Here is a 16,720-nt window from a genome sequence, read left to right on the forward strand (position 1 = left end):
CTTAGACAAAGAAGCTTCTAGCGTCGTCTTACGATACACAGTCTATTAGGGAAAATGCTTTGGTGTGTGACTCTTATTCTTGTCAGCTTTACTGAATCTCGATCAGGTATGAAAACTGTGTGTGTGTGTGTGTGTGTGTGTGTATATGTATGGAGTAACAATGTTAAAAATGATACAGTTTACTTGAAGGCACAATGTATGTCACATTTCAAATGGAAAAACAAAGTTCATCTGCAGTTGAATTTCCTGTCTTTCGAGTTACAGCCCTGACATATTTTAATCTCAATAGAAATTCACCATTTGCTATTTCACTTCCTCTGGCTTCGTGTACAGAGCCTGACAAAACTTAAATGTGATCGCAATTCCCTTTGCATTTGTGTTTCCAACATCTGCATGTAAATAAATTATTATTGGGGGTGGGGGTTATATTATGTCATGCGTGGCCAGTGAATAGGACAGAACATGTGTGAATTATTTCTCTACTGATTACCTCTTACTGTAAAGACATAATTTTAGACAGGTTAAGAGAGTTTGTGGTCTTAACAAATAGCAACAATAATAATGTTGTTTTCACCAACCTCAGAGAAGTGAAGGAAAGGCTTTCTGTCTGTATTTACTGTAATAGTGTTAATTTCGTCACCTATTTCTTAGTCTTAGTCTTGTGCCAAATGTCCTTGTTAGTTTTAGTCATATTTAGTCATTCACATATCTTTTTTTGTTAGTCTTAGTTTTAGTTGACTAAAAGTCCCATCATTTTAGTCTAGTTTTAGTCAAAAGAAAACTCAAGGTATCTTAGTCAAGTTTTAGTCGACTAAAAGTCTTTTAATTTTAGTCTAGTTTTAGTCAAAAAATTGTAGCTTGACCACATCTGGAATCTATTGTAAGAATAAATACAACGAGGCCTCATTAAATGCAATAATATCAGGAACACAAGTGTTATAGTGGAAATAAATAACTTAATGAAAAGCCTAAGATCAAAACTGTAGGTATATATATATATAAATATATATATATATATATATATATATATATACACATTACCGACTTAATGCAAGTTATACATGGTATTGCACACACCATTATTGATGATTTTTGGAGCAATATTACATGTAATTGTTAAACTTCATTCCCTTACATATACATTTGCTTTTAAGCCTAATTATTAATTTTGATTATGATGTGATTGTGGCAGTGGCGTGGGAAGAGGTTTCAGGTTGGGAGGTGCTGAGTTTTTTCTGTCACCACTTTTGAATAAGAAACAATATCAAGGTTATAAAACTTGTCAAAACTCCACGAATCACAAAAGTATCAGTGAGAAGTTGAGAACACTCGTTTAAACAGTGCATACACTCGAACTTGACCGCACATCACATTTTTTACTTTATTGATACTGCTTTTAATCGTAATGCAAAGACCGGTCATCGGGACATAAGCTGTCATGTACAATAAAAGAGCCTGCGCAGCGACAGGAAATATAATTTAACACAAAAAGCCTGCCTATACAAGGGGTGGACTTGCGCTCAGGAGTTTTTATTTTTTTGAGCGGCGTGTGGACGAATTCTTCCTACGCACACACTATTTTATTTCTTGATAACAGACCGCTGCGAACTATAACACACCGTTACCATGAAAAATAGAGCGTTGCCATGGACACACAGGATTCTAACCGTAGAGACGAGCGCACATTTTCTTTAGCGGAAACAATACAATTGTTTTTAAATCAATAAACTCCTTTTTAAAATCATCATTTTGAGTCAAATTATCGATTTATTTGGTAGGTAGCAATATAATAAGCGGGATCCGCTTCGCGGACCTGTAACTTGAGCAACAGCGCGAAGCCGCGAACTCGTTGTGAATATTTTAAAGGCGTAACAGCTGATGAAAAAGCAGAGACAATTGTAGACGAAAATGAAAAGAGATTTTATCTTAGTTTTTATTTTATACAAAACATTTCCGTCTCGTCTTTTTTCGTCAACAATAATGCATGTTAATTTAGTCTTAGTCAGCGTTTTTGGACAGTGGTGCAGTCTTGTCATCGTCTCGTCTTAGTCATGACAAAAAAGGTTGTTGACGAACATATTTCGTCTCGTCTCGTCTGACAAAATTAACACTATACTGTAATAACAAAAAAGTTAATAACAAAATCTAAATGTTTGTTCTCCAAAAAAACCTGATTAGCTGCACTGTAAGGGGTGGAAGTATAATCTCTCTGGATTGTAACCAGTTCTGTACATCTCTCTGAAAATGGTTGTACCAATGCACACAGAAAGAAAGAAAGGTCTAAACTTTCAATATTAGTTTTACATTCATTCATTCATTCATTTTCTACCGCTTATCCGAACTACCTCGGGTCACGGGGAGCCTGTGCCAGGCGTCATTGGGCATCAAGGCAGGATACACCCTGGACGGAGTGCCAACCCATCGCACACACACTCTCATTCACTCACGCAATCACACACTACAGACAATTTTCCAGAGATGCCAATCAACCTACCATGCATGTCTTTGGACCGGGGGAGGAAACCGGAGTACCCGGAGGAAACCCCCGAGGCACGGGGAGAACATGCAAACTCCACACACACAAGGCAGAGGCGGGAATCGAACCCCCAACCCTGGAGGTGTGAGGCGAACGTGCTAACCACTAAGCCACCCTGCCCATTAGTTTTACAATTTTACACAATTTATAATATATTAATACACAATTATTCACCTCAAGATTGAATTTTAGTCTTAAAAACTTGTTTCTGGGATAAATCTCATTTAAGTTAACTTTCTTAGTCTTTGTAGGAAGAGGAGTAGATGGATATATTTTAATAGGGTTTGGGTAAAATGCTTGTAAAAGATTTAATACAATTCTATTTGTATATTTTTTATCACAAAAGTACTGGGAAAACCTTGGAGTGCTCTATCTTTAACCATTAGTTACAGACAGACAATATACTGTTTTAAGAAAATAGCACACTGGTAGGCACGGGCAAGAGTAAAAAGGTTCACAATTTATTTGTGATGTTGCACAACAGGACCCAACGCTCCTCATGTAGCATGAGAGAGGAAGGGCCCTGATCATTCATTATATTGTGATTTTATAGACATGATTCAAACACAGAGACTGAAGGAAGGAAAACATCCCCAATCATTAGCTAGATGTACAACGACTGATCTCCTGATCAGGAGAATCTTACCCTTACCGAGGTCGGCATAGAGTTGTTTATGAGCCAACTCGTCTCCAGCTCATTCTGACCCTCTAAAATTTTATACAAACAATCTCTGGTAATAACAATTTCTATTCACAATCAACTTCTGGTCCTGCACACAGAAGGTCAGAACTTCACAAACAGCTTCTTAGTAAAAATGTCCATCACAATACCAAAAAGAATGATTATTTTGGATGAAGTACTTTAACAATTTTTATTTGAAACAACATTTATAATGTTGAAATCAATTGCATTTATTCCCCATCTCCATATTTTTAATCAGATCCTCTTTTGTAAATTATTGACACTTATTCTTCCATATTAATTTAAGATTTACCCTATTTATTCATTTTATCATACATGTTGATGGTAAGGAGAAGGCTGGGTAAATGGTCCTGGATAAACTATCCATCTAAGACAGAAGGATCCTGCCAAGATCTCTCTGTAGCCATCTGTTTAAAATTAATTTACATTTATCTATTTTATCCATGTATTTTTTATCCGCTATTTCTCAATCTTTAAAAATAATGATTCCCAAATACTTTATTTCCTTCTTAATTTGAATGTTGTATAAAGACTTTAGTGGGCAGTTATGTAGAGTTTACATTTCACATACTGTACGATTAGATTCAACATTAAACCTGAATCTTTAGAAATTTGTTTAACAGAATGCAGAGCTAATGGCATTTGATGTTCATTTTTTTAGAAATAAAGTTGTCCTCTGTAAACTGCGTTATTATTTGTCTGTCTAACTGTTAGACTCTAACACATTTTGCCCTTCAATACCATTATTTTTTATCAGTATGGATAGCAGTTCTGCAACCATTATAAATAATAGTGATGAGTTACTTCTTACAATCTTACAAAGTTACAATCTTTACAAATTCCTCTTGTAATTAGAAATCTTGGACAGGTTCAATGACCCAGAGCTACAGAGCTATTGGTATCATTATATAACTTCTTATGAAATTAATAAAACACACCGAGTTAAAGAGTAAATAAAAACTGCACATATTATGTTCGGAACAAAGGTTGACTGTGAATGACGTCACTGCAGATACAAAAAGGCCCCATAATATAATCCACACCCACAATAATGACTGACAGGTTGACGTGCAGATATTGGAAACGCAAATGTAAAGGGAGTTGTGATTATATTTATGTTTTGGCAGGTGGAAGTGAAATATCAAATGGGGAATTGCTATTGGGATTAAAATTATAGCAGGCTTGTACCTCGAAATACATTGTACCTTCGCATAAACAGTATTGCAAACGGTTTGAATTATGTGGCTGTTTTTACAACGACAAATAGGAAACGTGATTGCAAATAATATTTGCCATTCCTTTTTAATATTGTCCACAAAATCACTGCATATGTGTGTGTGTGTGGCTGTTTAATTAGAATTTTAAGCTCGTTTTGTCAAAACATATTTTGTGCTTAACTTTTAATGAGTTGTAGGTGAAGATTCTCAGTCATCCATGTGAGGTTATCTGGAAGTTGAGTCATGTCAAGTGGACTTCTTTTAATTAGATGACAACGTTTCGCTGCTCATCTGAGTAACTTCTTTAGCCTGAGGGAAGTTTGCAGGACATTAGAAAGAAGTCCAGTTGATATATTGATATGACTCCAGGCTCAACTACCAAACTCTGAGTCATATGTACATTTAGTTAGAACATTTGTCTTTGTGAAAACTGATTTCTGGAGTGACACATGGCAACTTAAAGATCTTTAAATAGAAATTCTTCTTTGTGAAAAATGACATAAGCCACTACTTGGCAACATGCTGCAGATGTACAAAGCACATAGAAATGTATAAAACTGATGCATTAAACTGGCAGTACGTTCAGAGAGGCTCAGAAACAGCATCTGCAAATTCTTCCGCATACTGCACACATTAACAAACTTGAAGCCACACCGACTGCATGTAGAAACACGCTGCAATCTGAGAAAACATCAGAACCACTGCAATAAACTGAAAACACAGCATACATTGTTTATAAGGAAATGGAAATGTTTTAAAAGAACATGTGCTATCAACTTGCCTTCAAGTAGTATATAATTATTCTACATCCCATTTCTGAAGTGATAATACAAGCATCATGTGTAAATGCTTTGTTGTTGTAAAGAACATGAAACCTGCACAACGCCAGGTTTATTCATACATATTTTCTTCTTATTTAACGTTTATATTAACAACAAAGCACAAATTATTTAGGTACCTTGCTTAACGATAAAGGAATTTTCTTGTTTATATACATAAATGAAAATGACCAAAATGGCGAGTTCTAACAATAAAAGAGTTTAAGTAAGATTAACATGTTCACATAAAGTGCATGTGTGCAGCCTTGTTCAAACAGTGCAAGACCTGAGACAGTGCAAACAGACAATACAATACACTTCCTGGTGGGGAAATTCTTATTTACAATAATTTCTATAGCCCTTGAAGACAGCATAACTACTTGGCAGAGCATTTTATTTATTTTATTTTATATATGTATTTTACTAAATTTATTTGTTGATTTATATCTATTTTACATCAGAACATCATTCATCCACCAGAACAGTGTGACTCTGATAAGTACCTGTTGGAAACTACTAACATGTATTTAACTTTAATGTTTGCCATTAATGACCTGTATTTCTTTAATGTGACCTTAAATGTTTTTTGTAATACATAAATATTATATATATTTTGTCTGACAAAAACAAGTGTTTTTCTGTAAAAATATGTAAAAACTTGCTTCTATATTTAAAAATAATGTATACAATTAAATAAAGTCAGTCATGTTACATGCACAGAATATAGTGATATATTGTATTTGCTCTTTATTACAGAGAGTTTACAGGTTATTGGTCCAGAAGCTCCTCTTGTTGCTGTAGCTGGTGAAGATCTGGTTCTGCCCTGTTTTATCAAACCCAACACCAGTGCTGTGGACATGACAGTGGAGTGGTTCAAACTGGATGTAAAGGACTCATTAGTGCATCTCTATAGGGATCATGAAGACAAAAATGAAGATCAGGTTCAGTCCTATACAGGAAGAACATCACTGTTTAAAGAGGAGCTACAGAAAGGCAACACTTCACTCAAACTGTCAGATCTCAGAGTCTCTGATGAAGGAGAATATAAGTGTCTTGTTGAGGACAAACGAGTTTTGTTCTGGTACGATGACATCATTGTGAAGGTCATTGTAGAGGGTAAGATCAATTTCTGTGATGAAGGTTTCACAAAATTTCAGAAAAACTAAAGTTTGCCTTGTCTTGGTTTTAGTTTTAGTGTTGAACCTCTGTTGGGAAGATTTAATTACTGATGTTTATTATTATTGATGTTTTCTTTTCTAATTGATGTTTATTACTGTCTGTTTGTATCATTAAAAGCTTATATTATTATTTTTTTCTTTATTGTCTGCAGTTCTAGGAAGCCACCCAGTGATAATGATGGAGAGTTTTGATAACTCAGGAGGGATTAATCTAGTGTGTGAGTCCAGAGGCTGGAAACCTGAACCTGATGTTCTGTGGCTGGACAGAGAAGGAGTCACTCTGACTGCTGAAGATACACAGATACACAGAGACACTGAGGGCTTCAGTGTGAAAAGCCACATCACTGCTTATGATTATAGCGACTCTAACAGGTTTTACTGCAGACTTCAGCAAAAACATCACATGATGGAGACAGAGATTATCATCGATAGTAAGTGTCTGTGAATATAAAACTTTTATATTAAGTTAGATTGTTACATTCTACTGTAATCATTACAGATTAAAATAATTAATAATGACACATGAGCTTGATGAACACCATTTACTCATCTGAACTTACATGTTATTTTTATTTTATCTATTAACAATAACTGCAACACTGTTGTGTGTAATAATACACCTTGTACCTAGAAATTAATTGAATGGTTTAAAATATCTGATGTGTTAAATGTGGGTTTATTTTAGGTAAAGTCTTTGATGCTTGGAAGTGGATTGTTGGGATTTCAGTTTCAGCATGTCTTATTGCTGTTGGATTGATCGTAACTGCAGTTGTTTGTCACAAGAAAGGTAAAATTTAATTATCTTTATTTAATAACACCACAACATTAAGTTATACTGCAGATTATAAAACAGCCATTTTAGACTTAACATAATTAATTGAGAGAAAACTTTTTACACTGTACATAAATATACAATGGATATAAAAAGACTTTTATCCTCATTGTAAAATTGTAAAAGTTTAAAAATAAAGTAAAAACAAATAGAAAAACTTAAATACATAATAAAAATTTAAGTTACAAGAACCAGTTTGCATATGTTTTATAATTGGGGATGTGGCTGTCTTCAAAATAAACCAATCACCTTCAATCTCATTTTAAAAAGTAATTATCATAAAGCTTATTTATTGTCATCAATAAAATTATTCAGATTAATTCAAAATAAAGATCAGCTGGATTTTTTTTCACATAACTAAGAACAGGTTTTAAAAAAAAAAATAACTTGAAAGGAATTCTCTAATTTAATAATTATTTTATTAATATTTTGATCAGTAACATGATTTGTCTGGCAGTCATATGGGCTTCATGAAATCAGTAAGAATGCTCTATAACAGATATATACCACAGTGTAGGGCACAAATGTGCCTTCTGTGAGGACGCGATGATTCAGTGCAAGGACGTGATGGTTCAGTGGTTAAGGCTTCGGGTTACTGATCAGAAGGTCTGGGGTTCAAGCCCACAAGCTGCGGAGACATCATTTTTGGACCATTGAGCAAGGCCTGTGCTCTGACCCCAGGCTTATAATAATCTGGGATATGCAACAATTTAAAGCATTTCACTGCATGTCGTGCTCTGGGGTGGCTCTGCTGTTGGGGTCCTACCTAAAGTCCTACCTGGCCCTGCAGTCTGGTGTGTGGCCGTCGGAACGGGAGAGGTCTTTGGCCAGTGACTATTCTGTTCGCTGGCATTCCCTGGATCTATCATATGAGTTGAGTGCTCCCCTGGTCCCAGCTATGGTGACCACTGGTGTATATGGTTCTCCCCGTATTTACCATCGAGGAGTGTGCTTCAGCCATCTTTGCACTTTCCTCGGGCGCAGCAATCGGAGGAGCAGATGGATAATCCGCTTTGATTAAGATTGGGTATGCTTAATTCAAGATAGGTAGTAAATAAGACTTTTATTATAAATGACTTTTTTACTGCGTGTGAGTTGGATTGCTTATTTATTACTGAAACCTGGCTTACTGTCAGGGATTTAAGCCCTTTTGCTGAACTTTTACCTTCAAAGTGTTTGTTTGTAAATTCGCTTTGCTTAACCTGCAGGGGTGGCGGATTCTATTTCTAAAGACAAATTTTCTCATCACCAAATAGTAGAATATGATTACAGAAGTTTTGAGCTGCAGTTATTTACACTTGAACTGAAAAGTCCACTATTGATTGTCTTGTTATATTGCCCTCCTAAATACAATGCAGACTTCTTAAATGAGTTTGCAGATTTGTTGGGAGAACTGGTACCAAAGTATGATAAATTGTTAATCCTTGGAGATTTTAACACATAGAATGGGACACCTTTATTATCACCACATATACATTACAGCAGAGTGGAATTTTTTTCTTCACATACCCCAACTGAGGAGTTTGGGGTCAGCTATGATACAGCGCCCCTGGAGCAGGGGGGTTAAGGGCCTTGCTCAAGGGCCCAGCAGTGGCAGAGAGTTTAGCCAAAGAGTTTATTACGTTAATAAATGCCTTTGATCTAGATCCTCATATAAATGTACTTACCCATCAAGGTGGACACACTCTTGATCTTGTATCATCATATGGTATTTCTCTTTATGATCTGGAGATAGTGGATAATGGGTTTTCTGATCATAAATGTGTTATGTTTTCTATTCCTGCATTATCAAACTCCTTGCAAGTTAAAAGGCAGGTCCGTAAATCACGATTAATCAATTGTGGTGATATTATGCAAGCTATGGATGCAAACCAGTATGAATTTAGTGCAGATGAGTTATTGTTAGAGTTCAATTCTACATGTGGGAATGTTTTAAACACAGTTACTCCTGTAAAGATCTTAAAATCTAATCCAAGAGCTGAGCCATGGATCGATGACAACATACGCTTCTTGAGGCAGTTCTGCAGAATAGCAGAGCGTAGATGGAAGAAAGATAAGCTTCATGTGTCTTTTGAAATGTTAAGGTAGTCATTGTGTCATCAAAGACTGTGTGTGATGATTTTCTTACATTTTTTGTCAATAAGATTAGTGACATCAGATCGGGAATATCTTGTCCTTCTGCTGACCCTTCTATCTCTGTGGCTTGTATGACAGAGTTCAAGCAATTTGAACCTATTTCTCTTTCTCATCTACAAGAAATAGTGGGTCAATTAAAACCGTCGGGCTCCACTATGGATGCCATCCGATCATTTCTTTTGAAACAAGTATTTGATGCAGTGAACCCGTATCTTTTAAATATTATAAATCGATGTCTGGAAACTTGCATAGTACCGGAAGAGCTAAAACATGCTATAGTTCCATTAGTGCCATTGTTAAAGAAACCAAACTTGGACTTAAATGTTTTGGCTAATTTTAGACCTGTTTCTAATTTGACTTTTATTTCAAAGATTTTAGAGAAGACAGTGTTGCAACAATTGCAGAGTTTTCTGGATAAAAATAAAGTATTTGAGTTTTTCAATCAGGTTTTCAAAAATACCATTCGACAGAGACTGCACTCCTGAAGGTTCCTAACGATGTGTTAATAGCTGCTGATTCTGGGGTTTGTATCATACTTGTACTGCTAGATCTGAGTGCAGCTTTCGATACGATAGATCATTGCATTCTTCTTGTTCGCTTGGAGCGTTGTGCTGGTATTAAAGGAGCTGCCTTTGAATGGTTTAAATCGTATCTGTCAAATAGGAAGTTCAGTGTTGATATTTGGGAATATACGTAAGAGGCTGCTGTTCTATCTTGTGATGTTCCTCAGGGATCTATTTTAGCTCCCATTCTTTTTACATTATACAGTATATGCTCCCATTAGGGTCTATTTTCAGGAAACATGGGCTGTAGTCGCATTGCTATGCAGACAACACAAGTTTATTTACCCCTAAAACCTAATCTTGATGGGCAAGAAACATTTAGGGCTTGCTTATCTGATGTGAAAGCTTGGTTATCTTTAAATTTTCTCACTTTTAATGAAAATAAAACTGAAATAATAGTTTTTGATTCAGTTAACTCTACTAGCCAAATAACACCATGTAATTTAACCATTTCTGCAAAGCCTTGGGCAGAGAACTTGGGCTTTGTTTTTGATGATGGCTTAAAATAAGCAGATCAATTCAGTGGTCAAATCCTGCTTTTTCAGCCTCGTCTTTTAGCTGAAGTTAAACCTGTTTTATCATAACTTTGAAAGAATAATTCATGCATTTTTAACATCAAGGCTGGATTATTGTAACTCACTGTACTATGGGATTAGTCAAACATCGTTATCTGGATTACAGATACTGTAGTACAAAATGTGACGGCAAGACTTCTGACATGTACAGCACTAAAAAACGAGACCATATTACTCCTGTACTACGTTCTCTGCACTGGTTGGTGATACGATATCGTGTTGATTTTAAAATTCTTCTATTAGTATCTTTAAACGGTTTGGCCCCTCCTTATCTCTCTGATTTACTGACAGAACATTGTCCAGTTGTGCCTGTCATCTAATCAGAGACTGCTAGCAATTCCGAAATCAAAGCTGAGAAGTAGGGGTGATCGTGCCTTTTCAGTAGCAGCTCCCAGACTGTGGAATGTGTTGCCTGTTAGCATTAGATTTTCTCCTTCCATGTTGGTTTTTAAAGTTAGGTTAAAAACATAACTTTTTGAATCAGCATATGGTCCAGTATGAAATTTATTGTACTGTATTGTGTGCTTATGTTCTTCTATGTTTTTTATCTATTGTAATATTGTATTGTTTTTTGCATTGATATAAAGCACACTGGCCAACTGGTGTTGTGTGTAGTTGTGCTATAGAAATAAAATTGACATTAAATTGACATTGACATTGACACGTCACAAATAAAATTTGAATTTGATTTGATGTTTATTAATGATATCTACTTCTTACAAGATCATGGAACTGAATGGTCAGTACATTTGTACACATTTTTAATGGAGCTCTAGTCTAATACAGATTTTTATCTATGAAGCACACATGCCAGACTAATTAATGATTTTAATGTCATTAAGTGATAATAATACATATATTCATTTTTATGAGGTTGTTCCTACAGGACCAGTTATTGTTGGATAACTTTTTCTGACAGTGAATGAAATTATCTTTTAAAATAATTTATTTACTTATTTACTATTTTAATTTATGTCAAATTTAATTTTGTTTAAAGATATGAAACTGTTATATGTGACAAGCAAAAACAGAGGACTCAGTAACAGGGAAAATACTTCCTCTGTATGCAAGTTAGTGGATTACATTATTTTGTAGAATAATATTGCAAGTAGGTGAGCACAATGTCTTAGACACCACATTTCTGCTGTCAGCTCTTCTCTTCAGCTCGCACTATAGCTGACTAATAAGTGTAATATTAATATTCTAATGATACAGATGCTGGAAGTTGGTAGCTGCTTTAATGCTGAGATTTCACCAGGAGTGACTGTGGTTATAAGAACTTTACCTTTACTGCTGAGCTACATGTACATCATAGGCAGCAGCAATATTTTTCCTCCTTAAAAATAGGTTTTGTTGAGTGTAAACATTGACTACAGTTTACTAGTATAATTTTAGTTGATACTTTACGTTTGCTATTTTGACTTATGTAAGAAATAAAAAGCATTATAAAAGTGTTCAAGCATTATATACAGTTTTCCCTTTTGGTAATTTAAATGAAGTTACGTATTGAATATGTATTGAGTGTAAGAACTGAGTGTCTCCCAAATGGCTGGGCTACACCTTGTTGTCTAGCTGATTGTCTTTAAATGTTAATCATGGTCACGTACACCTTGTCTTGGTATTGTTACAATTGTTATCAACCAAGTGGTCACTTTAAATGGTGATCGCGGTCACGTAAACCCTTTGTTCGTGGTGATCCTGCTTGTCCTGCTGTGATGCTTTGTCCTGCTGCCGTTCCCATATTTATAATTGAATCAAGTTTATACGTTTAGAGTCCTAAACGTATTACCTTATGATACTTAAACCATTTTAGGAATGAGCTCTTTTAGATGTGTACCTTGGAGTGGAATTTGGGTGCAATTTCTGTAATTTCTTACACTTACTTTGATTAAAATGATGAACTATGTGAGCTAGCATTTTATACATTTGTTTGTGGTTTAAAATATTCCAAACAAATGTGTTTAAATAAATGTGTTTAATCAAATCTGTTTTATCTTCAGAGATGAAGAAGGAGAAGGAGAAAGATTTTTTGTGCTTTTAAGAACACATTGATTGGACAAATTATAGATAGAACATCTATGAAGCAATCAACAGACTCCAACATCCAAAAGACAGACAATTAATATGTGTTACATAGTGAGAGGTGTCTTCAGTTATGTGTTCACACTGAATTAAAGTAATCACAAAGGTATCTGGGAAGTTTGTGAAGTTGTTTAGGCTGCTGTAGTGATGTAGGTTTTGTGGCGGAAATTCTATTCTATTAATCAGATAATAGTTCAAGTGAACTTTTCCTAGTTGCAGAGAGTTCTGTGGAATATCAAACTTCTTTATTCAATACACTTGCAAGTGTGAAGTCAGTCTGGGTTGCTCCATATGATCAGCAGTGCTGACAGGATCAAGATGACTCTCATTTTCCCTTTATGGCACCCGGCACACTCTTTTTCCGTACCCCTAATCACTGGCCTGCCCAGCAGACTACTGGGTGTCTCAGTAATCTAGTGCACGTCACGTGTGTCCGTCGGTGGTGCCGGAACTTTCTGTGTGTAGCTTTTATGGATCCAGGACACTCGTCCGTCGTCAGTGGAACGAGATGTCATGTCTCACAGGTCAAACGGTGCAAAAACCAATACAGATATAAAACATAAATCAACAACAAAGCAGGGGACAGATATGGACTATGCCATCAGTACAAAAAAAATATACTCAAGAAATAAATATAAATACAAGCATGTAGACTATACAATGCTACAATGCTACCCTTAATATTGTACACTTGCAACAGGAGGCATTCAAAGTTAAGCAGCTGGTAGCGGACTAGTGCAAGATGCAATGTGCAACATGAGCATGTAAACGTGTAATATTCATGGGTTTAGAACACCGTTTTAGTTTTTGATGTGCCAGTGTGCTAATGCTGTAGTGAGTGCAGCAGGTGGCGATCAGGTGGGTTACGTCACAGGAGGCCTGTATATTTTCAGTGGAGGTTTGAGGTTTGAGTTCAGGGCTGTCACAGCTTGGGGAAAAAACTGTTCTGCAGTCTAGCAGAGCAGGCTCTGATGGTCCTAATGCTGAGTTTTCAAGGTGTGTGAGGGCTAGGTGGAGGCTAAGGGCAATTGCATCGTCTGTGTATTGGTCCTAATGCTGAGTTTTCAAGGTGTGTGAGGGCTAGGTGGAGGCTAAGGGCAATTGCATCGTCTGTGGATTGGTTCCGGCGATATGCAAACTGGAGCAGATCGAGGGTGTTGGGGAGACTGGTTGTTATATTTTTCATGACTAGCCTGTGCGGTTGTTGTAGGTGGCTGCCTCTCTGAACATATTCCAGTCCATGCACTGAAAGCAGTCCTGGAGTTTTGAGGTAGCATCCTCTGGACAGACTGTGATAAGTTTCTGAACCGGTTTTGCACGTATCAGGAGTGGTCTATATGCAGGGATTCGTATAACAGATATGTGATCTGAGAACCTGAGGTGGGGGCAGGGCTCAGCCCTGTATGCATGCTTCTCTGTAGTGTAAACCAAGTCCAGTATATTATTTCCCCTTGTTCCAAAGTTCACATGTTGGTAGAACTTTGGTAACACTGTCTTTAAGTTGGCGTGGTTAAAGTCACCGGCTATTATGAAAAAGGCATAGGGGCTGTGTGTATGGAAGTTTGGTAATGCCGCTGTACAGCTCGTGCAGCGCGTCCTTAGCATTAGCACACGGGGGAATGTACACTGCTACAATAACAACGGCTTTAAACTCCCTTGGCAGATAAAACGGTCGGCACTTCACAGACATAAACTCCACCAATAATGAGCAGTGAGTTTTTACCACCACAGCGTTATTACACCAGTCTTTATTAATATACACACACAGTCCACCTACATGTGACTTACCAGACAGTGTTTTGTTCCTGTCTGACCGATAGCATGCTAGCCCATGTGGCTGAATAGCGGAGTCTGGTATGTTGTTGTTCAGCCATGTCTCAATGAAAACAAACGCACAACAATCCCTTGTTTCTCGGTATGTTGAGTGACTGAGTTGGATTAAGCCCAGTTTGTTTTCCAGAGAGCGAACATTAGAGAGCATGATGGATGAAATTGCTGGTCTGGTGGGGTTAGCCCTTAGCCTAGCTCCTTTGCTTTCGGCGCTTCTGTCTCCTCTCACACCGCCAGCATCGACGCTTTGGGTGGATAGCGTCAATAGGTGAGTCTGCGGTCTGGAGGTTCGGCTCCAGCAGCAAACAGAGGTCTCTTAGCCTTTCGGTGGTCTCCAGGGACAGCTGTTGTTTGTACGTGTTGCCGAATTCTAAGAGGCTATGTCGATTGTAAATATATTTCCAGTTGTTCTGATGATTTACTGATGGGTCCAGGGATGGGGGACAAGACTCACAGACATATGAACACCGTTTTTGGGACCTGGAGTGGCCGCAGCAAGTCCTCGCGCCGCCATTGTCTTCACCACAATAATACTGTATGTCAGTGCTCATCAGCACGTGAGCGGAAACCCAGTATTCCTTTCACAATGTGCACCAAAAAATTGTACTTACATCAATCGTTGTTTAAAAAAACCCTCTGGAGTCTGCTCGTTCTTTCTCTCTGCAAGGTTCTTTTTCCCTATAGGATAGTCCCAGTCCCACACTGAGTACCGCTGTCCTTTGGGTCAGACAGGAGGTTGAAACAACTTGACGTGACTTCTGCAGCAGTCCGTCGCCTCTCAGGTGGTCCTGTGGACGAACGAACTATCCAGGACGAGCCCCCAGAAAATGTGGAGGGAATTCTATTCTATTAATCAAAGATAATAGTTCAAGTGAACTTTTCCTAAGTTGCAGAGAAGAACACAACAGTGTCCTGTTAAATATCAAACTTCTTTATTCAATACACTTGCAAATGTGAAGTCAGTCTGTCCTGACCTACAGTAAGTCTGAACAGAGTGAGTTGAGTTGGATGTAAGGTCATAGTCTTTTATACATGGAGGTAGACAAAAGGTTCATAAGCATGTGTGTGTCTTCCACTGTGCATGACTTTCTCTAATCTTGTCTTTGCACAAGCAGTGCAACGGTCCCTCCGTTAGTCTCCGTTATTTCCACAAACCTGCAGCCTGCAATGTTCTTGTCTCTTCAGCCTAGTGTGCAACTGGAAACTGTTCAGTTCCCCTTTGTTACTTTTTGCTGTTCCTAGTATTTGGTGTGTGAGTGTCTTGGTACAGAATGTTCAATGTTCATTTTTGTTATTCACAACATTTTCTATTACAGTTTCACACAAAAAGTGTTTAAAACGGGTTTAATACAATGTTAACTGTTTACTGAAATTTTACAGATAGGGTGTGTGTGTGGTCAGAAGTAAATAAATGACTGAGATGGACTACTATCCTTACTGATGACTAAATGATCATTAAACACAGACATATGACAATTTAACAGGGGTGTATAAACGTTTTATTTCCATTGTATTGGCTAAAAATTACAATCCATAATCTACAGCCATTGTAATATCAGATGATCCACTAGATCAGGAATCTTCAATCGTATACACAAAGGTCTGGTGTGACTGCAGTCTTTTAAAGCAGACAAATAAGACAAACTTCTTGATATCTGAGACTGGATATGAGCTGATTAATGTGGAGTAAGTTGTGTCTGAAATCCTGCAGCCACATCACCACTTTGTAAGTAAGATTGAAGAGCCCTGCACTAGAGGACACAAAATATACATATAACAATGTGATAGTAGTTTATGTACAGATAAATGTGCTACAAATAAATCATTACTAAACTGAACAGAGAAACAGATCAAATCTACTCAAAATATTACTGGAAATTAATTATTTAATTCCATTTAATTCAATGTCTAAAATAATATTAGATTTTAAAAGGAAGATACTGTAGAACAATGATTTATAATATCTCAGGTAACTGCTGCTATAGTACTGTGTTCATTCCAGTATTTCTGCACACACAATATTGTTGAACATACAGTATTTACACTGGTCTGCGCTGTTTCTGTTTATTGTCTTTTGTGTATTGTCTTTTTTTGTATTGTCTTGTATTTTTTTGTCTGCACTGTCTTTTGTCCTGCACTGTCTTTCTGTCTTGTTTGTCTTGTCCTGCACTGTTTGCACCAGGTTGCACAGATGCACTTTATGTATCTAGGACTACTTACTAAGTCCTTAGCTCTGTCTTTGTTTTTATG

At 36.8% G+C, this 16,720-nt stretch overlaps 1 protein-coding gene across 1 annotated transcript in view; it reads left to right on the forward strand.

Moving 5' to 3' along the window:
- Positions 1-16,720, forward strand: part of LOC132848857 (butyrophilin subfamily 1 member A1-like) — a 20,273-nt gene continuing 3,553 nt past the window's right edge. The window contains exons 1-4 of the mRNA XM_060874908.1: positions 1-106; positions 6,031-6,390; positions 6,605-6,883; positions 7,138-7,239. Of these exons, the coding sequence (XP_060730891.1) occupies positions 55-106; positions 6,031-6,390; positions 6,605-6,883; positions 7,138-7,239 (793 nt within the window). The 5' untranslated portion in view covers positions 1-54. The remainder of the gene's footprint in view (positions 107-6,030; positions 6,391-6,604; positions 6,884-7,137; positions 7,240-16,720) is intronic.

Source organism: Tachysurus vachellii, chromosome 7 (assembly GCF_030014155.1).
Source record: "Tachysurus vachellii isolate PV-2020 chromosome 7, HZAU_Pvac_v1, whole genome shotgun sequence".
NCBI classification, from domain to species: Eukaryota; Metazoa; Chordata; class Actinopteri; order Siluriformes; family Bagridae; genus Tachysurus; species Tachysurus vachellii.